General features: G+C 34.9%; 1 protein-coding gene across 1 annotated transcript in view; it reads left to right on the plus strand.

The window, feature by feature from the left end:
- Window positions 1–615: 615 nt before the first annotated feature.
- The window catches only part of Tmx4 (thioredoxin related transmembrane protein 4), a 40630-nt gene continuing 15008 nt past the window's right edge, over window positions 616–26237 (plus strand). Inside the window, exons 1-5 of the mRNA XM_046433577.2 lie at window positions 616–993; window positions 9755–9870; window positions 18200–18245; window positions 19881–20009; window positions 22783–22828. Coding sequence (XP_046289533.1) covers window positions 818–993; window positions 9755–9870; window positions 18200–18245; window positions 19881–20009; window positions 22783–22828 — 513 coding nt within the window. The 5' untranslated portion in view covers window positions 616–817. The remainder of the gene's footprint in view (window positions 994–9754; window positions 9871–18199; window positions 18246–19880; window positions 20010–22782; window positions 22829–26237) is intronic.

A 26237-nucleotide genomic window follows, 5' to 3' on the forward strand; every position in this document is an offset into this window, starting at 1 on the left:
TTTGATACAGGGTCTCCCTAAGTTGCTTAGGGCCTTGCTAAGTTTCTGAGGTTGGCTTTTGAACTTGAAGACTACTTTTATCTTAAAACACTAACAAAACTATAGCTGAGAGAAAGGTGAAGTTCATTGCGTTGCCCATGGCCATATTCTTATTAAATGATGCATCCATCTGTCAGTGCTCATGTTTTAATTTTTAATAAAATTAAAATATTTTAGTAAAAATTATATAAAATCGAATCGTCTAGTTTCATCATCATCTCCAATTACGCGGTGATGCTTCAATGTATACATGCAGAAAGCACTTAAATTTTTCAGCCAGAAGCCAGCCCACATGTCCCTCCATTTTTCAGTGACCTTAAGATTACTCCACAGCCCCCTGCTGCTATTTTAAAGAGCATGGATTTTAAATGACCGGCCACGTTTCTCTTTAGAGAAACGCACGCGCTCCAACCCGCTATTCCAGGGGCCTGAGCGGTGCTGGCACTAACTTAAACAACGTTGGGTCATCTGTTTATTTTCAGTGTGGCAGTCAGGGAGAAAGGGCGGCTGTTGCCATGGCAACCGACACCCCGGGCAACGGCAAGGCGAGGCGGGAGGGGGCGTGGCCTCGGCGGACGCAGGCCGATAAGAGGCGGTGCCGGCCGCCCGCCGGTGTCGGGAGCGGGGTCTGTACACACTGCCAGGCGGAGGCGGGGCGGCTGGGCATCTCCTCTGGACTACCTGGCAAGGCCCCGCCGGGCGGGCAGGCGACCAGGCCTCGGCCCTGTAGTTTCCTTGGCCCACACTCCCTGCTGGGGAGTGTTACTTCGCGCCCAACATGGCGGGCGGGCGCTGCGGCCCACTGCTGACGACGCTTCTGGTCGCCTCGGTTGTGGCATTGGCGGCGACCGAGGGCCCCGACCAGGCTGTGCTGCCGGCGGAGCAAAGCCGAGTCCAGCCCATGACCGCCTCCAACTGGACACTGGTGATGGAAGGCGAGTGGATGCTGAAATTGTGAGTGTGCCCTCCCGCCCCGCTCGCCACATTATCCTCGCGGGCGCCACCTTCCCGCAGCCCGCGTGGTCGGCTCGCAGAGTGGTCCGGCTTGGCTAGACCTAGGGCCGGGTACCCACCCTGCCAGCGACCGGCGGTGCGGGGGCCGACCTCCTTTGCGCATGCGCGCAAGACCCTCCGCGCTGACGGCTAGGGGTGAAGTGCATCCCCACATTTTTCTCACTTGCTTTAGGGGAGGTTGTTTCAGGGAGAGAGAATGCAGCTTACCAAGGGAAAGAGGGTGGAGGGGAGGAAATCTGCATGAAAACCGTGCCCTCACAGGAGTGAGTATACGTGTATGGGATAATTGGCAGTCATTCAGTGACATCATGTACAGTATGAATACGGAGGAAAGGATAGGTAACATTTGTGTTGAATAAGTTACAGTAGATTAGAGAAGGGAAACCACTTTGTACTAATGTCTTAGTTTTTCTTTTGAAGACCTTGAGATGTCATTGTGAGAATAAAACATTAACAAGCGTGCATTTTAGTTTTAAAACAGGATTACAAATAAATGCTGATACTATATAATTTTTAGAGGTCGATCTTTTAGGTGGATTTAATAATTTAATTGTGCTGACTTTATAAAGAGTAGGTTATTAACAAATTGTTCCTTTTGAACAACAGAAGGTAAAATGTTTTCAGTGCTTTTGCTTGAAAGGGGTGGGCAACTGTTTTTTAGTTAGGAGAAGGCAGGGGATTTGTTGGTTGTAGCTTTCAATTAACTCTGAATAGTAAGGAAGTAATCATTTGAAAGAAGACTTGAAGTTGACCAAGGACAGTTGTTTGAATAGACTTGAGAGACCATCATGATGGGCTTTTAGGGAAAATGAAGTTCTGGAGAAATAATGGCTGAGACCACATCTCTGTAGCCTGTGGTTTCAGGCCATATATGTGTATATATATTTCCTAATATTTGATAATTAATTTTTCATTCGGCACAAAAGACTCTCAAAATTGGATCTGTCTTTATCCAAGACCAAATTTTGATTCCTTAGACTGCAATTTAGATTGCAAGCAGATGCCTAATAGAGTAAAAACAGTGTTGAAATGATGGACGAAGTTGTCACTTAACAAATTACATTGCTCAAAGAACATAGTGCATACTATCTCTTCAAATTTGCATTTAGCTTTTGGTTACAAAAAAAGGAATATTTAGAACTCAAAACAAATGCCCTTGTTATCATAATAAATCAGTAAAACTGTTGGAAAAAAGCTAGAGGATCGAACAATTAAAGTAAACCACTCAACTACTTTGGAAGGAAGTGAGGAAATCATATTCTATTTAAGAGAAACTTTTAAACTAAGTGGAGCTTTATGTTAGGAATGCCTGTTTCCCTCGAATAACTGTAAGAACTTTAGAGAAACTGCATTTTGCCAGCTAATACTACGGAAAGGTCTTTTTTTTTTTTTCTAGTAGATTTTTACACCACGTTCTTTTCCTGGATGTTAATTTTCTGATTAAAACAGTTTGTGTATGTAGGTGATAACAGTCAAAGAAGAAAACTCATATTTAATGTTGCCAACTCCTCAGCTCCTTTATGTTTATGGTTTCTTTTGGAATTGCTTTTTTTTGGTAAGTCAGAGAACTAAGAACACTAAATCAATGGTGAGTTGAAGCCCCATTAAGTTTCTAAAAATGAGTGACAGCCAATAACTCTTATGTTTGGTTATGTTGATGGTTCACATTGTACCTTTTTATAAATGTATAAGCCTAGATGGGAGAGATCATATGCGATAAGCTTGCCATTTGTCCAGTTGTCTTGTGTAAGCTTGCACTGTGATGCAAAAAGAGTCTTGTAACCTGGAAGTAAGCTGTGTACATATTGAGATCATTTTAGTAGGAGTTCTCTTTACATGGAGTATTCTGCAGAATTAGTGGATAGGAAATGACAGGAAAGGAAAGGATTCACCCAAATTACATTCCAATTTCTGCATACCAGAACCTCTTCAGAAATGTTTCCTCTGAATAAATACTATAGCTCTTGTCTATTTTTGATTTATTTTTCTGTATTATTAGATGATACTCCTTCTCTTCCCTTTGAAAAAATCCAACAGTTTAAAAAATATAAGATTCATTATATTATTGATACCACTATAGGCCTATGACATTCTAGGGATTCAAACATTATCAGGTTTTTCTTCTCATAAGAGAAAAACAAAATGTGTTTTTGCTACTTCCCAGATCAACATTGTGCTCAAGTGAACTGGTTTTATAATTGGAGGTAACTAGAGTCTGCTGCTGATGTGTTGAACTACCTAAAGAAGAAATGTTGGGAAACTTTCTCATGGTATTAAATATTTGATAAGGGGGGTAGGGCTGTTGCTTAGTGTTAGAGCACTTGCCTGGCATGTGTGAGGCACTGTGTTGGATTCTCAGCACCATATATAAATAAATGAATAAAATAAAGATTCATCAACATCTAAAAAAATTTAAGAAAAGAAAAAAGTTTGAGAATCTAACATCACTTTGAATGACAGTTCTTTCTTTATTCATTTGCTTATAAGGAACTTTTCTTCTGGGAATCTGCTATTCTATATCTCATGTCATATAAAGCCTCTGTAATGCAATTTATGGTTATATTTGTGCTGTTAATTTCATTTAGTTTTAAGGACCTACCAGTGTTTGCCTGGCTCTGAGACATGAAAAGATCCAAATACAAAATTCAATTTGTTATATTTTCTGTGTCTTTCAAACAGACAAGTTTGGGGATCCTTGTAGCTGAATTTCCAGTTTTAGAAAAGCAGTGCTGTGTTAAAGAGAAATTATCAGATAAGAATATATTTGCAGTAATTCATTTCTATTCTGAAACCTTTTTACAAATCTGCAAAAGAATTTTATTACTGCTTATATTTTCTTTAATGCTAAGGGCTTACTGTATTCTCTGTTTTCTCTTTTTGTTTGCTTTCATATAATCATTTTATAACACTCATCCATTTCTGCCACGGCACTACAACTGGCTTGCTGTGCTTTTTTTTTTTTTTTTTTTAAGATCTTCCTTGGCTTCCATTATGTCAGTCCTTGAGAATACCGCTTTTATTCTTTTGAAACACAAGAGTATGCAATATGATACACTCTGTATACTGTTTTGATAGCTAAACAAAGCAGATAAACAAGCAGATATCCAAGTAGCTTATTTTTGACCTGCTTATCGTTAAACCAAAATGCAATGAAAAAATATAAAAATATTTGAGTTAAATCACATTACTTCTATAAATCAGATCAGGTTGATTTTTATAAAATACTTTTTCTGACCTTGTTCTTGGGCTGCTCATGTTTCAAAACAGATTAGACACCTGGTGATGGAGTAAAGCCTCATTTATTTGCTTAGGACCTCTAGATTTTGGAATTTTCTTTCTAGTATTCTTCTCATGCCTAGAGGGTGTATTGAACATTATTTCCTTAACTTATCTGTGTCAAGTAGTTGTCATTTCCTGCAGTTTATAGATTGTCTTGATTTTATTGATTGACTGTTAAAGAGGTAGTTGCTTAAATTCTTGTTGTAGGTTCTTTACAGGGTTGAAGACTTGGGAAGGTGGAGGTGAATGAGCTACAACCTTGATTTTAAGGGACTGGCATTTTATAATGCTCTGAAGGAAATAAATAGCATAAGTTACATTCATTTCATTTAGCAAATGTTTGCATGTCTCATTGTCCTTCTCACTTCTATGAATGTAGTACGAAATACTAGTGAGATTGGAGTGAAGACAGAAGAAAAATTGTCCATTATTGGTGAATAAAAACTTATTTTTAATAAAAATTCCAAAAAATAAATTTAACTAAGTCTTCCCTCTGAAATGTTTAGTACACCTAATGAAATTGAATTTGGTGACTTCATACAAAAAATGTATCATCACCGTGCATCTAGCAGAACCTCAGTGTACTTTGTATATGAATACTACTATAGATAACAATGGTGTGCTGTTGAATTTGGTTCCCCAGAAATGATTAAAAACGTTAAACTTATATCCAAGTTATGTAATTTAGCAGCATTTTGGTTATCTGAAATATATTTCAGATGTCTTTATGAAGCTTTGTAATTTTACATATCACTGTGACTTGCAAAATGTTTTAATAGAAAATATGTTGACCTAGTTTCCAGGAATACAATGATATACTAATTCCCCATAGAGACTCTGAAATCAAAGAGGATTACATTATGTGTAAAGGACACACTTACTGGCAGATAAGATTTTTTTATAGTTCTTAAGAAAAGACTGCTACTATGAGGTAATTGGTTTTTTTTTTTTTTTCTTTTCAGTACTGGGAATGGAACTCAGGGACTAGAAAATGGTAGGCAAGCCCTCTATACACTGACCTGTGTCCCCAGCCTTTTAATAATTTTTTAAATTTTAAGAAAAGTTTTCCCAGGATGGATTGAACTTTTGATTACAGACATCTGCCACTGTGCCTGTCTCCTTGTTTTAAACAATGTAAAGAAAGACCATGTTTCGTTCTTTCCAACGAGTTTTATTTATGCTTACATGCACATGTACATAAATAAATTATATATACATATATGTGGGGGGGGAGAGAGAAACTCGAAGATCACATGGCATATCTATGCATTCATTTTACCCCTGGCAATATTTTATTTATAATAGGTTTTAAATTCTTGTTTAAATTATTATCCCTTATATACAGAAGAATACGGGAGTACACATAAAAAAGCTGTGGCAACAATGGGTCAGTTCTCTTACTTAATCCAGAACTGGCTTATCTCCACAATTGAAGGAACATGTTGGTGTATTCCACCACAACCAGCTCTGACTAAATATCAGAAATAATGGCTTTGACAATCCACAGCCCAGTGGTAGCAGCAACATAGAAAATGGAATAACTAAAATTACTTCAATGGCTTATCTGATGGTGTATCATAATTGCATATCCGAATACCAGTTTCACCAAAAATCTAATTTACATAACAGTCTAGCGACTAAGGGCTTGATTTTTTAAAATTTGTGAAATTTGCAAGGTTTAATAATTAGTAATGTAGCACATGTATGCAAAGACAGAGTCCTAGAGAAATTAAGCAGAGAATATCTAAAATCCATTAAATTGTCCTTCAAGGGTTTTTCCTTATTTTTGTACATTCTTTCTTATGCCTCCTACCTCTTTCCCTCTGAATGTTGGTGGTGATGTTGTCTTTTTGTTGTTGTTGTATCTTGAAGATTTTTTTTTTTTTTTAATCACAGATACCTCCATCTGTGTTCTTGCTTTAAGTGGTCTTAAGACTTAAGCAAGTCTCTCTAAACCTGCTTTCTCTCTTTGTCAGCAAGGATATGACGTTCAGATGAGCTGAGGTGAGGTATCATAAACGTGTCTTGGAAACCTAGCAGAGTATTGCAAATGTAGTTTGTGTTAATGATCATTCTTACTGTGTGCTTGCTTTGTATGTATCATTTAACCTTCCAATAACCTTGTAAGGTAGCTCCTGTTACTATCTCATTTTATAGTTGAGGAAGCTTAAGCGTGGAAAGATTATTAACCTGCCCAAAATCACATGGGTAATTCATGGTTGATCTGATTCCTGTAGCAGAGCTCTTATTCAAAATCCTGAAATGCCTATTGAAATATTCTGAATGATTTAGTGTCCCTTTTTCTTTAAAGTTTGCCAACTGCCTAAGACTCATCTGCCTTTTGGATATTTAGAAGTTATATAGAAAATAACTGTTTTTTTCTATGAAGAATGAAAATGAAATTTTTACTGAAGTTTATACATTTGCTTATTCAGCATACATTTCTAGACCACTTACTGTGTATCGGGAATATACTTTGCCCTGGAAATATAGAGATAAAATTAAAAAAAAAAATCCATGTTAAAAAAATGTTACAGGAATGTTCTCTAGCCCATGTCTTCTAGATCTTCTGTAATGGGAAGACTAATGGTCTTTTAGAGCGATCTTTGGATTAGCTAGAATAGTCTTTTCTAGAGATGTCATTAGGGAGTTTTGCTAGTCTTGCTGCTTTTGGGGCCTGATTGGATAGAGGTTTGGGCATCCTGTTTCTTCTGATTTCTGCTTAATTTCCAGTATTTTACCTAAAATAAATTCATCCTTTCCCCTAGTCTTGTCTTTTTAACATCCCCACCCTACCTTTTTATAATGTGAAATATTAAAATCTTTCCTGATTGCAGTTTTTTTTTTTTTTTTTTTTACTTTGTTGTTGTTCTGCAAAGTGCATGTGTATAATTGCTTTGTTTGAATAGAACTTTGCAGAGTTCAAGATTTTAAAAGGACTTGCTTGCACAGGTGATCTGACATCCCTTTAACCCTAAACCTTATTTAAAAATTGGATCAATTTACTACCTTTCCCCTTTACTCTGTTTCCTTTCCTAGGACTTGGTGTATGTGTTTGTTTTTTTGGCAGGCATTTTTTTCCTACTTCTTTTTCTCCCCTGCCTCTTCCCTCTCTTAATGCAGAAATATTTTTTGTGAAAACGATTTTGTAAAAACAATTCAGGAATTGAAAACATAAAAAATAAATTGAGCATTTTATAATGTTTACCAAAAACTTGGTGTATCTCTTCAATCAAGTCTTTTAAAAAATATTATTAAAAAATCTTTCTACACAAAAATAGGTGTGTAGTAAATCCTTATTTTACCCATCATTCAGGTTTAGCAGTTATCAATACCTTGTCAGTCTTGTTTCATCTGTACTTTCTGTCCATTATCCTTTGGTGGTAAAATTTTTATACTGTGAGACTCATTACATGTGATCAATCTAGGGATAGCAATTTTTTCTTATGTCTATTTTATTTATTTCCTCAATATTTTGACTTACATTAAAGATTTTTTCAAAAGTTTAAGTAGATTAAAAAAATATGTCTAGTTGGTGGCATCCTGAAATGTTACTTAAAATGCGCCCAATGATTTATTTATTTTTGCCTGGAGTATCCTGTTCTATTTTGTGAGTACTAATTATTTTATTTTCTATTGTTCTGGGAATTATTCAGCAAAACCAAATGTTTCTCCATTTGTTCCAATGTATTTTTGTGCCATTATTCTGAAAATGTTAATTTTCCTTTTAATTTTGTCATGATAGTATTTTGAATGTATTTCAAGCATGTGGTATTGTTTGTTCACAATATTTTATATTAAGCATAATCCTGCAAGCTTTGTTAAATCTCTATACAGCTTGTTTGATCTAACTCCTTCTAATTTCAAAGGATGTCTTCCTTTCTGTATTAGTTTCTTTGATCTGCTATCACAAATTACAGACGGGGTGATTTTAAACAACACAAATTTATTTTCTCACCTTTCTGAAGGTCAAATTTCGAAGGCCAGAATGCAGCAGGGCTGGGGGCCCCTGTAGGCTCTGTAGGAGTGTCCCTTTGGTGCCTCTATGAGGTGGCTGCTGGCATCCCTGGGTGTTCCTTGGCTTGTAGCTATATTACTCATTTCTATGCCTCCATCTTCACATGGTCTTCTGCCTATTTATCTTTGTCAAAGCTCCCTTTTCTTCCTCTTCAAACAACTGTTATTGGATTTAGAGCCCATCTTAAGTCAGAATGATCTCATCTTGGGATCTTTAATTATACGTACAGAGACTCCTACTTAAAGTAAGGTCATATTCATGGATACCAGGGCCAGCACTTGGACATATCTTTTGGGGGAATATTATTCAACCAACAACACTTTCTGAGCAGTAAACTTCTCTGGATTCTCATCTTAACAATTGCAGATTAAACCCTGAAAAAAATTTAGAGCTTTGTAGTGTGTATCTTTATGGTGTTTTCCAGACATGGGAGGGCAAGGTGAAGCCACTAATGTATTGTCTCAGGGCTCTGAGTCTTCACACATATTTGTGTTTCTCTGCTAAGGGTTGAACATTCTTTGACCCCTCCCTGATGGTACTCCTGTTTTAAATCTTTCTTAGTGGCTCTTTCTGAGGTACCCAAGCTCCTCAGTGTCACTATAGCATCTGTTCAGCATTCTCAATCATAGCATTTGTCACTTCGATTGTATTTACCCGTCTGTATCTTCTCTTCACCCCTGGATAATACAAGCCACAAGGAAAGGAGACACCACATCTATCCCATTCACTGTTGTGACCTCAGCTTTTAGTAGAGTGCTTAATGTTTTTTTATGTAAACATTAAATGTAAATTAATATTTTTTATTGAATAAGAAATGTATATAAAAAGTGGGATTTCTGCTTGAAGGCCCAAGTATTTTTAACTCTTTTTCAATTTAAAAAAGTGTTGTATAGAACTTTTCCTTTTCTTCTTGGAATGATTCAGAACACAGATACTCAGATGTTTGGAAACATGCTTGAGGACCCACTAATGACAGAACTTCTGGCCTCTATCTAGTAGATCTACAGCTTTGATGGATCTGAAACTGGTTTATCATAAGGGTAACCTTGTGAAAATTACTTTCCTTTAGTGGGGCACTCAAAGTGCATTCATCCTCAGAGATCAAAATATATTTAGAAAGTAACAAAGTTCAGTTTAAGTGTAAGAATAGCATTAAACATTTTATATATAGCAATAATTCCTCAAACTTTGACTAATTGTTTCCAATAGAATTGATATTCATATATTAAATTCTAGAGGGAAAATATGCTTCTCTTTTTCTATTTTAAAGGACTTTGGAAAAGCTTGATTTTTATACTTCTCTTTAGTTTAGAATTTATTTTTTCATTCAAATATTCTATTCCTCTATTTTTTCTTATAATTTTTTCCATATATTTGTGCTAATTAACTATTCTTCTCTTCTAGTTATGCCCCATGGTGTCCATCCTGCCAGCAGACTGATTCTGAATGGGAGACTTTTGCAAAGAATGGTGAAACACTTCAAATCAGTGTGGGGAAAGTAGATGTCATTCAAGAACCAGGTATTATAAATGTTGAACATATATGCAAAAAAAAATCACTTTTTATTTTGTAATTTTTTAAAGTTTATCAAAAAGTTGGGAGACTAGGACTACCTTTTAAATCATCAGATTACATTTTAGCACATCTGGGTCTGTCTATGTATGTGCATATGTATTTGTATTTTCTGAGACATTGGCAGTAAGTTGCAGGCATCATGACACTTCACACTTCACTTCTTTATCATGTAAAATCTTCCTGATTATTTCCCATGGGTGAGGGGGAATGAATGAAGGTTTTCAAGCTGCATTTGTTTTGTTCTGTGTTTTTAGTCTCTCTCAATTTAGAATAAGCCCATTTTTTTCTTTCATGACATTAATATCTTGATGAAGATAAGCCAGGATTTACCTACGTGTTTCCTTATGGTGATATTTAACTTACTCTCGTATTTTATTCATTTTCTATAAAGTGGAATTTTGATCCAGAGGTATAGTTCAATTCTGGCTAGACATTATGGCAATAGTACTTCATAGGTGGTACTCTGACTTTATGTTGCATCTCAGCAAAAGCCAAATGTTATCACCATTAGTGAAGTTAATTGTGTGCATTTGGTTAAGGTGGTAACACTATCTATCTAAATATTTTAGAAACAACCTGCTTATTAGCAAATAATCAGTGAAATGATACTTTGGGATTTTTAAGATTCATGATGATTTTACCTGACTCAGTGGGTTCCAAAATGGTGAGTATCTAATTTTGTCATTCCATCTATTCTTATAAGCTCTGAGGGCTGTAATTTTTTAAGAGAAAGAATCACTTCACCAAAGAGTAAAAGTGAATACTTTATATTTTGGAAAGCTAATATACAATAAATTTGTATTTGTAGTTTAAAAATAACTTTGTGTATTATATATAAGTTGAGAAGTTGTGGGCTTTTATGATCTAAATCTCTGAATGTGCCTATTTTTCAAAGTTTATCAGTCATCTTTTCTTATAGAAATTCAATTTTTACCTATGACATCACTTTATAAGTGAAAAAGAAGTTAAGCATGAAAGGGTAGCTGTTTACCTTTGTATAATAACTGTGAATTAAAAAAAACTATACTAAGTAATGAAGTACCATTTACTTGGAAAAAAGAATGGATGATATATGTTAATATGGACATAAGGACAAACCCATGGAGAGATATTTTTTATTATAAGCCATGTAAGCCATGAGTCTTCAAGCTTCCACCTTTTAAGCATTGGAACAAAGTTGCTTCTGTCCATCCTCTACTTGGGGATGGGCAATTATGATTATTAGTTCTTGGTTTTGGCTGTTGTGGATCAAGAATACAGTAAGAGAAATTGCTTTGAAGAAATATTTTTAAAACATTTATTGTTAACTTAAAGTTTTCTGTAGATGTAAACTAATTATATTTGAAATACAAAAAAAATGACTCTTTCATCTGGTATTTTACAAGAATAACTAAGAAAATAAAGTTCAATGAAATGAAAGTATTTTATGTATTAGCACAATTTTTTAAGGCAAAGATTCTAAAATTATTTTAAATGATAAAATCTTGAAGACTGCAATTCATAAACACAAATTAGGAGACAAAGTTATACATGCATGACTGTTTGAATGTCCTAGAGAATACAATCATGGGCTACATAATCATGTTTTGGACAAGGACAAACTGCATAGATGACTTTGGTACCATAAATTCTTATTGCCTAATGATGTAGATTGTGTGTAGAATGTAGTTTGTGTCAGTGCATTCTATGATGTTCACACAAAAAAATTACATAATGATGCATTGGCAGAACATGTTCTGATCTTTAAATGATGCATGGCTATATGCTTCTGATTATAGTGTTTTAAGTTTATAATTTTACTTGAAATTTCAAACCTCATGTTTTCATTAACCCTTTAATAGGACTTAAAAATAGCATGTTCATTCAACAAATATTTGAATTCCTACCATGCATCAGACTTGAAAAGTAAACAAGGAATATAGAAGGCTGGTTCTTCATTGAGCTTACATTCTAGTAAAGGAGATAAGTAGTAATAAATACAAATAAAAAATAATGTCAGATGGTGTTTGGCGATAAGAAGAAAATAATAAGGTAAAAATTGTAGAAACCAATGGGAGAAACTTTTTTTTTTTTTTTTTTTTTTTAATAGGATGGCCAGGGAAGAAGTCTTTAAACCAGAGATCTTGTTATAATAAGAGAGTGAACTTCAACAAGATTTGGGGCAGGAGCATTGCAGGTAGAGCAAACGCTATGTGCAGGTAGGAGTATTCCTGGCTTATTTGCAAAAGCAATAAGAGGGCCAGTAAAGTACTCTGAATGAATGGAAATGGAGTGGTAGCTAGGCAGCAGGTTATGTAGTATCTTTTTGGCCATGGCACGGAATTTAGATTTTATATGAAGGATGATAAGAAGAAAGATTCTGGAAGGTTTGAGTAGGGAAGTGATGTGATGTGATTTTATGTTTTAAAAGAATTCCCTTTGGCTGCTATGTGGAAAAAGCTGACTGTAGGGAGCCAGAAATGGAAAGTAGGGAGAACAATTAGCGCAGTAATTCAGAGTTGAGAAGACGGTAGCTTAGCCTAGAAGCAGTAATGGTTAAGTGGTTGGATTTGAGAGTAGGATTTCCTGATGGATTGTTTGTAGAATGTAGTAGGGAGACAGGAGGTAGGTCTGAGGAGGAACAGATTTGGGATGGGTTAAGTTCAGAGTGTTAAATAAACATCCATTTAGAAAGAAGCTAGAGAGAGATATTTGAGGATCATCTGTGCAGATGTTTGAAGCTAGAGAAAGGAAGAATTGAGATTGCCTATGGGGCGTGTACTAGAGAATGAGAACTTGGGCACTCCAACATTTGGAGGATAAGAATTTTCAGCAGAGAAGTAGAAGCCAGTAAGGTAGAGGAGAGGGGTGAGGGGAGAGAGGGCGTAAGCATGCATCTAACCTGGTACCAACTCTCAGGCAAACCTATGTGGCAGCTTGTCCCTATGCCTAGAAACAATTTTACTATTTATTTTTATAAAATTTATTATCCTGAATGAGTAATGGAAAACCATTGAAATGTTATTGATTACTTTTCCCCAAGTTGAGCACTCTACTGGATATTTTTCTTTTTTCTTTTTCTTTTTTTATTAGTTGCTCAAGACAATACAATGATCTTGACATATCATACATTTGATTCAAATGGGGTCTGAATTCTCATTTGTCCACATGTACAGATTGCAGGATCACATTGGTTATACAGCCACGTTTATACATACAGCAATACTAGTGTCTGTTTTATTCTCTACTGGATATTTTTCTATGCAAATTTCTATTTGGTTATAGAGCTTCATTTGCATATTCTTTCATCAAGACTGACTTGCCACAGGCGTGTTAGTCAGTAGTAATTTCCTTTTTCTCTAAGAGTAAAATTTATAATCAGGAAAGCAACAGTATTTTAAGTGTTCATACATAAGAAAACGCATTAGTCATGCCCATGATTCTTCTCCTTTATGTATTCTAAATAAAAGATATTTCACAATTATGAAAACAGACATTATAAACATATTGTGTTTTTATAGCTGAGATGTAGAAAGGAAAGGACAAGCTTTAGATTCTAAGTTACATTACATTGGCTGTTTAATACTGCATAGATAGGGTGATATTTCAGTTGGGTTCTCTTTTTGAAATTGAATTTAATGAGTATGTACAAAACAGTAGCTGCTCATACATCACCCATGGGTGATGGCTATGTCACTGGATTAGAAGGAAACCAGACCCTACCTCAACTAAGAATAAACATTGTTCTTAAACCACAATTTAATGCAGCAGAAGTCAGTTTAGTTTGCTGTACTTCAGTTAGTGTTATATTTTAAATTTTATAATATAACAACTTTGTATTCTACTATAATTGGCAACATTATTTCAATCTCAAAGATTAGGTTAGTTCTACTTTTTTTTAGTTGTTTTCCTTCACTTTCTTAAGTGATAACTAGAATTTAATAAGCCTTTACTTTTGTTTGTAATTGTGTTAGGTATATGCATTTTAGCTTTATAATAATTCTCCATCTTACTCAGAAAACTGAGCCTCAGGAGGTTTAGTAACATGACCAAGGTATCACAGCTAATAAAAAGTAGAACAAAAGCTATTAGTTTTCTCAATACTGACCTTAATTTCTTTTGTGTTTTTGAATACCAGTATAATTTTTTTCCTCTAAGTTTTTAATCTTTATGTGTTTTCTGATAAGAAATTTAAAACTTTGTGTATTCTGGATTTATACCCTTTATACATTGTGCTATATATAGTGTTTACTTTAAAGTAGAAGCCACCCTTACAATAGAAAAGTCACACAGAAATTTTGGGAGTGTTGGTCAGACTCTAAATTTCAGAATCCACATGCTTTTTGCAGCTTGCTGCAGTGAATTATCATGTGCTCCTGGAAATGGCTGCTGCCATGCTGTTCTAATTCTTTGCAAAATTCACACTTGGCTTACTGGTTTTAAATTCTGAAGTCCCAACCTCAGATAGTTCCTATATGTTACAGAGTGCTCATATTTTAATTTTGCAGATAATGAAAAGATGTCTCTTGCTGCTTTATAGCATCAGTATAAAAGGTTAGAACATGTTTGAAACACTGGCATGGATTTCCTATGGTGTCACATCTGCAAGGGTTTTAGTAGTGTGTCATACTTCAAAGATGACTTTGGCTCTTCTAGATTTTGTTGTTGGTTTTACTGAATTCATCCTCACTGATGATATATTATTCTAGAATAAACTGAACTCATATCTACAGTCCTATTATGCTGCAATCCTGTTCTTAATATTCCACACATGTATTGTCATTTGAAGTCAAATTGACAAAGAAGTATAAATGAAAGCAGTCTTGAGATGGTACTATTTATTAGCAGTAGTCTTTATTTTAAATGTATCATTTTATGGCCTTGTAAATTGATACAATGGTTACAGAAAACAAATCAGCAGTTCATATCAAGAGCCATAAAATTTTCCTACATTTTAATCTAGCAATTTTGGCAACAAGTGTTTTAGTATAACCCTCTAGCCTGAACCAGAAAAATGCAGGAAAATTTTAGAGACTATCTGTTACTTGTTTCGTTTTCTTATTTTCTTTGTACTCATTTATTTTCATGGATACATTTATTTGCATGGACATAATTTATATTTTCCAAAATAATGTGCAGTTTACAAAGAACTGCAGACAAAATTAGTTTGTGCCTATCACATCATCTTATTTAATCAGAGATTTAAATATAAAATATCAGAGCTAGCAATTATTAGTATTTATCATATATCAGGTACTGAATTCTACATGCTTTTAAAATATAAATATAAAATCATTTAATACTAAATACTAATTGATAGAAAATATGGTGCCTGTGTATAAGAAGAAAAACTGAAGCCCAGAGAATTTAAAATTATCTGGCTGGGGGTGGCTCAGCGGTAGAGTGCTCACCTCACATGTGTGAGACCCTGAGCACCACATAAAATAATCGATCCTCAGCACCACATAAGAATAAAATAAAAAGGTATTGTGTTCAACTACAACAAAAAAATAAATATAAAAGAATTTAAAATTATCTACCCCAGATTAAAAAGGCAGAAGTGAGATTAAATCGCAGGTATGCTGGCTTCTGAAATTGGAAATATTTTCTGTATTGTGTAAATAAATATTTAAGAAAATTTTTGTACTTTTATGCATTTACTTATTTATTGCTATAGCTGATGATGACTAAACATATATAAAGGACTTTAAAAGCAGGTTAAGAAAATTGCAGTGATATATAACATTTATTAGAAATTCCATTTATTCTGACAAAATCTAAATAAAAAACTTTAAGAATAAATGAGAGATACTGTTTATTTTTTATTCCAACTAAAAAAACCATGTAAGAAAAGTGTGTTTCCCCAACACTATAAATCTCAGATAAAATTTCAGGATAGGTATAAGAATTAATAGCTAGGAAAGAAGTAAAACATGACACTATTTGTAATTATTTTAAATCAAAGCATGTAATAATTTTTAAATACTTAGAAATACCAATACATTTCCACATGGCAATTTAGAGTTGAAAGTTTAGTGCAGCAGAGGTATCCTTGCTCTTCATTCTGGTGGAATTCCAAGTAACGTCAGAGGTAAAAATGCCCTCAGAAGTGCTTGTCAAAATAAAATCCTCATTTGACCTCTCCTTGGGTCACTTGCATATTTATAGCTGACAAAACAACTTTTTAAAAAAGGGTAGAGTGAAAAATTTTTGTAGTAAATGTTTCTTTTTGTGACATTGATTTTTTACACCCTCAAGTGCTGTTTTCTTAAAGAGTTTTATTAGAGTCCATTTGTTCTGTTATGAGAAGAAATAGAGAATCTTCCTTTAAGAAGACTTATTGTTAATCAATAAAGTATTATGTTGAATATAGATTTAATTTATAAAATGAGTTAATAGTAAATCTCTCATGTTGTTAAAAGGAACACTTCAGCATTTCAAAGTTCAGGTGACTTTCAAGATCTAAAATTTGAGCAAGTTTTTTAATAGTTATTTCATTTTGTTTGGATTATTCTTGAATGGGAGAGGTAGAAGTAATGAGAAATGTTAGAATGATGTCTCTTGTTAATTTTATATGCTGGGTTCTTTTGCATTCCTTCTCTTTACTCATTTTTGATGCCCTCATTAATACAATTTATTTATAAAATATCATTTTTATAAACATTTGAAGGGCAGAGATCTGTTCTCTACTTCTAGTCTCATTAATATTTTGTTTTATGCCCCTTTTTCTCAACATCATCTATCTCTGTTTATAATCATGATTTTGACTGTTTGCTTAAATTCTTTTAAAGCCTTTGCCTCCAGATTGTAAGCTCTATGAGAGCAAAGTTCTCTGTTTGTCTTGAACAATCATCATAGTTTCTGGAACAAATAAGGTTCTAGTGAATATTTGTTGGAGTTACTAAGCGTTTCAAAATCTTTGCCTTTATATATATGTAGTATAGCATTTGATTTGTATTGAGTGTTCAGTAATGTTTGCTAAGACAAATTGGAAAAGCATGGTTTATATAAACCATGCTTTTGTACATATCTATGTATGTATACATAAATATATACATATGTATATATGTACATGCAAACATAAATATACATACATACATGTGTATATGTGTGTATGATATATGTGTGTATGTATCTATATGAGATATATGTGTAATATGTGTGTATATATCCCTATATGTGCGCGCACACACACACACACACGTTCCTTTTATAGTACTTGGGAATTTTATAAATGTACAAAGATTATATGTGATCTTAAATAGTTCATATTCTTTATTCTTCTTTTTAAATTGATAACTGATAATAATATTACCTGTGATTTATTGAGTTCCTCACTTTTTATCAGGCACCAGACTAAGCTCTTAACATCCTTGATGTAATCTAACTTCAGAATAATTCAGTTAGGTTTATTTTATTTCATTTCATTTTTTTGATACTGGGAAATTAACCTAGGGATGATTAACCACTGAGCCACATCCCCAGCCCTTTTTAGTTTTTATATTGAGACAGAGTTTTGCTAAGTTGCTTAGAGCTTCGGTAAGTTGCTGAGGCTAGCTTTGAACTTACGATTCTCCTGCCTCAGCCTCCTGAACCACTGGGTTTGTAGGTATATCCCACTGTGCCTGGCTCAATTAGGTTTTAATATACCCATTTTATGGAGCAAGTGACTGAGATTTAGAAAGGTACATATATGAATATACCACAGTAAATCTCACCATCAAGTATATCCACAAGACACTAATAAAAAAAAAAAAAAACAAACTATAAGTAAAGAACAGAAAGATCACTTGAGTATAGGGAATGGAATTGGGGGTAGGAGGAAAGGAGGGGAAGGGGACTGAATTAGAACAAATTATATTTCATGCTTAGAACAAAGTATATTCTATTGTCATTTAAAACTAAAAAGAACCAATAAAAAAGAGAAAAGTGAAATAATTGATCTAAAGCCATAAAATTAATAAATAGGGAAGTTAGTATTTAAGATTGTATGACTTTATAGGTATCTTTTCAACCTCTCTATATTCCCAAATGGCACACAGCTAGGAAATTCCAACGTACACATGGAGGATAAGCAAATTGTATGTCAGTGACTATAAAGTGTTATGTAATCAAAATATGTAAAAATAATGTTTCCTTAAGTCAAAAAAAGAAATAATAAATGTGATTCAAAAATTTTAATTATTTTAATAATTGATTATAAAGGTAAGTGTGAGGAAACTTTTTCTTAGTACTTAAGTTGCTCAGTTTACTCTGAATTTGACTTATAACCCTTTCTGTTTATGCTTCTTATAGGTTTGAGTGGCCGTTTCTTTGTCACCACTCTCCCTGCATTTTTTCAGTAAGTAGAAATAATTTTTCTGGTCTTGCAAAGATTATAAATCAGTCAGTATATACCAGATATTCTGAGGAGTTTTTCATGACTGCCACTAGTTTAGCAGAGTGTTTGAGGAGAGGAAAGCCTGTATTGCTCTGAATGATAGATGTCAAAAGATCAGGTTGCCTGAAGTGCTGTGGAGAAGAGAACCTAATATCAGATGGGGAAAAGGTATAAGTAGGGGTCAGAGAAGATTTTCTGATGGTATAAAGGTGTGATAACTCTTAATGGGTACGTAGATATGAATTAAACCAACAAGATGAAGAAAATCTTCCCAGATAAAGGAAATAGCATAAATAAGCTCAGAGAAATGAGACACCTTCTGAGAATTTTAACTGTTTCTGTATGGCTGGCCCACAGGTACAGTTGGATCATGCTGGGTGATGAGGCTAGAGAGACTCAGTAGCAGGGGAAAGAGAAAGGAAAGGATGGATTTCAGAGGTTCTTATAGATGAGATTATTGGGGTTTGGTAACTTATTATCCAAGGAAGGAACAGTCTGTGATGACTACCAACAGGTCATTTAAAACTATCATGTGCTATTTCTGGCCTACAAAATCAGAAGCCCTTAAAATAAAATGAGATTTGGAAAGTAGAGACCAGAATGGAGAATATAGTGTTAAGTGCTTATTTTGATTACAAATGGAGAAGTTCCAGTGGCAGTTTGATGTCAGGATCTAGAACTATGAAGAAAGATTAGACTGGAAATACATGTTGGGGATTCCTTGGGCTTGGGTAATATCAATTGAAATATATGTAGGGAGAGCATATATAATGAGATGTGAAGCAGGTGAAGGGTAGAGCCTGGGGTTGACCAATAGGACATCTGCCAAGGAAGACAGTGATTGAGGAAACTGAGAAGGGATGGTCAGAGTAGTAGGAATTCAGGCTAAATGAACTGGGAGTGTGGCTCATTAATGGAGCAATTACCTAGCATGCACAAGGCCATAGGTTGGATCCCCGGCACTCCCCTCCCCTCAAAAAAAAATGTCAAGCTAAAGGAAGAAGGAAGGAGTGTCCAGTAGTCAACAGTGCCAATATCATGTGAAAGAAAAATGTCAGAAAAGTACTCCATTTGTTGTGGCATTTACGAGTCACTGGAGAACCCCAGTCAAGTTCAATGGAGTTGTAGGAGTAGGACCCTCCCTCACAACAGTCTCCCTGAGTGGGGAATGAGTAATGAAGAGAAGAAAATGGTAAATGCAGACACTTGCCCTGGTGAGACTTGACCATGGTAAGAAGGTAAGAGGGAGGGAAGACTGAAGGCGATTGTGAGTTTTTTTTTTTTTTTTTTTGTTCTTGTGATTCCCAGGGGATGGACTGAATGCCGTAAGTTTGGAAATGTGGATACAATTTTTTAAATCTGATAATAATGGCTATTTTGCTTTTAGGACAGAAAAATTAAAATAATTCTAGAAAAAGTAATGAAAAATAATTTGGCAAATTAAACACTGTCGAGAACTTTGCTTGAAGTTGCAAAATGTTAAATGCTTTCAGTTTTAGAATTTCTCATGTATAGCCATATTTATTTTGATTTTTATGATCTATAGCCAGTTATATTTTGATTTATTTCTATTCTACTTGTTCTTATAATCTGTAGTGCAAAGGATGGAATATTCCGCCGTTACCGTGGTCCAGGAATCTTCGAAGACCTACAGAATTACATCTTAGAGAAGAAATGGCAGTCAGTTGAACCTCTGACTGGCTGGAAATCTCCAGCTTCTCTAACGTAATTTTTAAATTTTTTAATGATAAAGTATTAAAAACAAAATACTAGGTATCAAGTTACCCTGCTTAAAAGCCTACATTTTTCTTCATATTCACTTCTGTTACTCATATCACATACATATGCCCATAATTGGCTCATGGAGGGTTTCTGATTTTCTGATCCACTTGTATTTCAGGTAGTTTTTATTCTGTTGGGAACTGAGTAGCCAGATTTCTGTGGGTTACAGAAAGCCTCCCCTCCAGCTTTTGCCTGTTGACCACTTTCTCTTTATAAAATATCATATTGAATGCCAGTTGTTTTTCTTTCTTTTATATTATTGGTAAGATGGAGAGCAGTTCTTTCCTGAATTTAGTAATTCAGGAAATAATTTATAAAGGAATAAATTATTTGTTGTGTCTTATGTGAAAATAAAGCGTATGTGGTTTTTAACTGCCTGGCAGAATATTAGTGGCAAAAACTTTTGGCCATGATCATAAACTTTATAATACTTGGCAAGAAAGATAAGGCCAGATCATGGTAATTTTTTCCATAGTTGGTTTTAATTTCGAATAGACATATTTATAATTAATTTTATTTTAACATGCAGGCATAATTTCCCTAACTAATGTAGGAACAAATGGTTTAATATTTCAGGAATAAATCATCTAGTGGCTTCTATATTAATGTTCAGGAAACATATAACTTACCCTAAAAGCAGCTTACCTCTAGCCTTTCTTCTACAAATAATTAAGCCTTAATTTTATGCCAGATGTTTTTTCAGGGTGCTAGGTATTTATCAGTGAATGAGACAGACATGATCCCTCTATTATTTTTAGGTAACTCAAAGTGAGTAAGATTAGAAAAAACGGGGGATATCAAGAGTCATAATCTGGATAAACAAAAATAGCATAGTTGGTTCAGTCCCCAGCACTGCAAAACAAAAACCAACCTACCAAACAAACAAAACTGTACTTTACTAAGATAGGTAAAAACTGTGGGGTTCTGGGCCTATTAATTTAGAAGGGTGGGTTTAGGAGGAATTGCTTGGAGGGAAGAACTTGAAGTGTAAGATCTGAGGGAGAAGGACTAGCCCAGGTAAAGAGCAGGGGAAGACTATTCCCAGCAACAAGTATGGCATGAACATAAGCCCCAGTTTGGGAAACACCTTGATGTACATGTGGAGCAAAGTGGTGGCCAGATTGGATCATGGTGCAAGGGAGAAGAGTAACATTAACTTTACAAGTAAGAGGCAGGCTGAAGCTAGATCCTGTAGAGCCTGTGACCCTAAAGTCAAACTTGGAAGTTATCAGTCCATGCAATGAGAAATGAATGAATGATCAGAGTCTAGTTAGAAGTATTTCATAGTGTCCATCTTTGAGATGATAGCTTGTAGGAGAGTGACAGTGGTGGAGAAGGAGAAATGAATGGATTTAAAGTATGTTTTGAAGGTAGACTTGGCCAAGGTGAAAAGAGGGAGAATTCACAAGTGAAAACTGGGTTTCACATTTGAATAGCAGATGAATCTTGGTATTACTTACTTATTTAGGCAAGAGAAGATCAATGACTCTGTGTTGGACTTATTGAATTTGAGATGTAGACTTTGTAGAGCTGTTAAATTGGTTACATGGAAATGGGTCTCCATGATTTCAGGAACACAAATAGAGGTGTCCATCTAGGACACGCCTACATGGTGTTTAAAGTCTCAGAAGGGAAAAAAACACCTAGAAAGAAATAGGATTGCTTAGTATTGATCCCTGAACTATTTCCAAATTAAGAATTTGCATAGAGAATAAGTCAGCAAGAGAAAACTGAAAATGAATACAGAGAGGCAGGAAGAAAAATGGAGTGTACCATTTTCCAGATAACAGGTACTCAAGAAGGAAGGAGTAGTTACTTGTGTCCCTGTTACCAAGAGATTAAGGAAGATCAAATGGTGACATGGGCATAGAATGAAGCAGTGTAAGATCATGTAATATTAGCTTTACAAGTAAGAGGCAGGTTTGAATGTTAAGATATGATGCAGAAGAAATAGTGAGCACTATTCTTTGGAAAAATTCATCTGTGAAACTGAAGGAACACTTGAGGTCCAGGGTTGCTCTTTTTAAAAGATGGGAGGAAATATATATGCATGCTGAGGAGAGATGTCCTGCAGAGATGGAGTAACACAGGAAGAAGAGATTACGGAAAGAACCAAGTCATTAATAGGACAAAGTGAAAAGAACTAAGGCACAAGAGTAATTGGACCGTAGTAGGGAAGATAGAATTTCTTGTTGAAATGAGAAGGTAGATGCAGGTATACACCAGACTTAGATTTGGTGGTAGAAAGATAAGAGAGATCACATAATGGCTTCTGGTTTCAAGGTGTTTGCTAGCAATGAGTATTTTAGGAGTGGGGATACATGTAAGGTTTAAAGAGAGGGAAGAGGAAATGAGCTATTATCCCAGAGTCTTTAAAAAATGCCCTAAGACTAGGTGGAACTGAGTATTCACTTAGGCTGGGGTTCATCTGTACATGTAATCTTTCCCCAGAGACATTCAGATGTTTATGTTTGGGATTTTTGCCAGACATATACAATGAAGGGAGAAAAAGCCAAGAAATTGGAATGTATTTACCTCAGGCAGATTCAAATGACAACCACAGATGGTAAACTGTGTAAGAACAGAAGTCAATCCAAGAAAGAGAACAATGTGTAGTGAGATCAGTGAAGGGTAGTCCCTCTGATATGAGCATTTTTTTTTCTTTTTCTTCTTAGTATACATGATCAGTTGTCCTCTTCTCTCTTTATTTTTTAAGGATGTCTGGAATGGCTGGTCTTTTTAGCATCTCTGGCAAGATTTGGGTGAGTAATCTTAAGTAAAACCATCACAATTATATTTGCAGAGAGGTTCTTAAGAATAAATGTGTAGCTTTTAGGCAAAAGGAAAATTCTGCTTTTCTCCTTAAGTTATACAAATTGTGTTTACAAGGGCATATTTTGATCAGGGATTTGTCGATACGTTGTCTAAGTCATATCTTTTTTTTTTTGATTGGAAATTAAAATTCTTATCAAGGCAAAAGGGCTTATATCATTTTATTTCATATATAGTATTTTAATTTTCTCATTGACAAATCTCCCTACAGATCAGATTATCTAAGTATGAAGGTATTAGTATATTTCAAAGGTCACCAAACGATAGCCTATGGGTAGGCCACTATTTTTGTAAATAAAACATTATCTGAACACAGCCATTTTCATTCAGTATTCATTATCTATGACTGCTTTTATATGATAGTGGTATAGTTGAGTAGATGTTACTGACAAGGAGTTCATGAGCCTAAAATATGTCTTATCTGACCCTTTTATTGTTTGTGGACCTTTGCTGTATGTAATTATAAAATTTCACTTAGTCATTTCAGTGTACTGTTGTTCAGGTTAAAATGTTGAACCATTATATAACCTTGGCTATGTCTATGACCTTTTGTTTCCCTTTTCTGTAGAGGAGGCTAAATTCAAAGATTGAATGAGAGTGCTCTGGAATTAATTATAGCTCAAAATACTTAAAAAATTCTTCAGACATGAATTCTTGTTTATGTTTTTTTCTAAACAATGATCATAGGTCATGGTATCATATTTGAAACCTAACATTTAAAGAACTCAAGAAGACTCTGTTTCTTATACACATTGATATATAGTGAGGGAAATTTAAAAACAACCTTTCATATACCAGTTTCTTAGTTATATATTCTGCCTTGTTAGACAGATATCTATTTCATGGGGTTTTTGTTTTGTTTTGTGTTTTTACAAGAAGCTAATCAGAGACTTGGATTCAGTCTTTTTGGTTAAATTTAACTTTTTTTTTGGACATTTTTAAAATCACATTCAACAATAATTAGTATTTTTCCTTTTTCTAAATAGTTTTAAGTTTCATAAGTTTTCCTTCTGTTGATTTATTAACATTGGTGCGAAGTTTAGTCAAGAGCTGAGAACTGTGAATTGCAATCCGAAAATTGAGAATAAGGGATTTTGCCTTTTGCAGTATGTTGACATTAAAGGTTGATTATCATATAGTCTAATAGATATCTGAGCCTTGTAGATTTGTTGGTTATCAGACAGCACTGAGAGCAAGATCTTAGCACAGAACCTATGATGTAAAAAATAATAGGTGAATTTATCCTCCAGGTTGAGAAAAAATCATGACTTTCATTGATGCTAGAGAAGAGTTTTACTTTCAAAGACTATATTAGGGAAGATATATAGTTAGTACATTCTACTAGCTCTTGACTTCTTATTTACAAGATGTATGATATTTGGCCTGATGGGGCCTAGTCTTTGATGTCCCATCAGGTCTTTCTGGTCCCCATTTCCAAATCTTGGCATAGTCTGGCTTTGTCGGCCTTACTTAGCAGTCTTAGCTGACTGTCCTGCCTGCTTAGTTATCTGACTTTTTCTTTTGCCCAGGAATCTCTTGTCAGGGTTAAATATATAATTGTCTGGAATGTCATCTGTTTTTAACTTATGTCTAGATAAAATAAAACTGTAGTATTAACAGTGAACAGAAGTAAAACTGTAGTATTAACAATGAACAGAAGAAGCACAGCACGTGGTGTGGGAGGGAGAGACAGAGAGATCATGGATGAGGCTAAAACATAAAGTGTGGAAAGTCTCAGAGAAAGAAGATAAAAACATGTAAGCAAGAAAGAAGTAATGTAGCTAAAGCTAGAGAAGCAAAATTGGTGATGTCTGTCTATAGTCTTTTATCCTACTGAGATTTTGTGGATATGTATACAAATAGAAGTCAATTTTTCCTTAGCAGTCAACTTTCCTGCTTGGCTAGCTATTAGAAGTAAATTTTTCTGAAAAGAAAGATGCAACTTATTAATTGGGGGGAAAGATAGCAAAACATTATGTATCACTTATATAGAAAAATGCCTAGACAGATCAAATAGATTCTTGACAATGATATTCTCTAATACTGGAATTCTGGCTGATTTTAAAGACCTGTTTTTTCTGTACTCTCTTGTTGAGAGCCACAGCTGAAGGGGCCCCAGCAAACTTCCAGCTGCCAGCTGATGATTGGCTCACAGTGCCCCAGCAACTTCTAGCTGATTGGCTCCTTTGCGGTGATACTCATTGGGCTGTTTCCCCGCCCTTTCAGACCATGGAGCTTCTCATTGGGGGACTTTTTTTGGCTCCGCCCACGCGACCCAGCCAATTGCCCATGGGCCTCAAGAGCAGGAGGACTGGGGGAGGTTGAGAGGCTTGTGAGAAGCCGGTGATGGCAGTTGGGCTCTGAGGGTTTTTCCTGAGGAGCTGTGTGGTGCGGTGTGTGGTTCTAAAAATAAAGTTCGTTTCTTTTAACAAGTGACTCCTGAATTGTGCCCAGCCAGACTGCGGCACTCTCTAATTTTTCTGTAATGAAAAAAAAAAAAAAAAAAAAGGAAAAAAATGTCAATATCTAGAACATCAGATCCTACTAAACTAGTGATTCCTTAAAGTCCTTGAATTTCTGTTTTAGGAGTGAAGTCAACTTGCTTGTCTGACATTTTGGAGTTAAAAACTGGACCTTAGGATTCTAGGGTTGCCTGGTATTGTGATACCCACTTAGCTGAATTCCTATGAACTCAAGAGATTTTATTTGGTTTGCATTTGTCCTTCTTCATTTTGCATCAGCCTCCCCTATGTTCTTATTTGAAGTGAACCCTTAAGTAGGGCAGTCGCTTGAATAGCCTTTTTGCAGTTACCTTGAACCCTAGGATTTTTTTTTTTTTTTTTTTTTTTTGTAACAAGGATTGAATCCCAGAGCAATTAACCACTGAGTCACATCCCCAACTTTTTACATTTTTTTTGTTTTGAGACAGGGATTCACTAGTTTGCTTATAGCTCATTAAGTTGCTAGCTTTGAACCTGCAATCTTCCTGCCTTAGCCTGCTGAGCTGCTAGGACTATAGGCATACTCCACCATGGCCAGTGGAACCCTAGGAATTTTTGATTGGTAATTTGTACCACAATGTGGCTAAGAGTAAATGATCATCAGTGTTCTCTCCATCACCAAATTCAAATTGTTTTTCTAATCCAATCATGAGGGCATTCACCTGTATACTAGATATCTTTGTATAAACTCATAGAAGTAATCCTGTCCTCATGGATTGTCTTGACATTCCATATGCTTCACTCATAAAAGGAGTCAATGAAGTCTAGAAGGTGAACAACTTGAAAAGTTTCTCAGAGAGGAGACATCTTCAAAGTCCAGAATTGACTCTGATTTTCT

Source organism: Marmota monax, unplaced genomic scaffold, assembly GCF_021218885.2.
Source record: "Marmota monax isolate L192 unplaced genomic scaffold, Marmota_monax_Labrador192_F-V1.1 WCK01_AAM20220418_F8-fsc00014, whole genome shotgun sequence".
Taxonomy (NCBI): Eukaryota; Metazoa; Chordata; class Mammalia; order Rodentia; family Sciuridae; genus Marmota; species Marmota monax.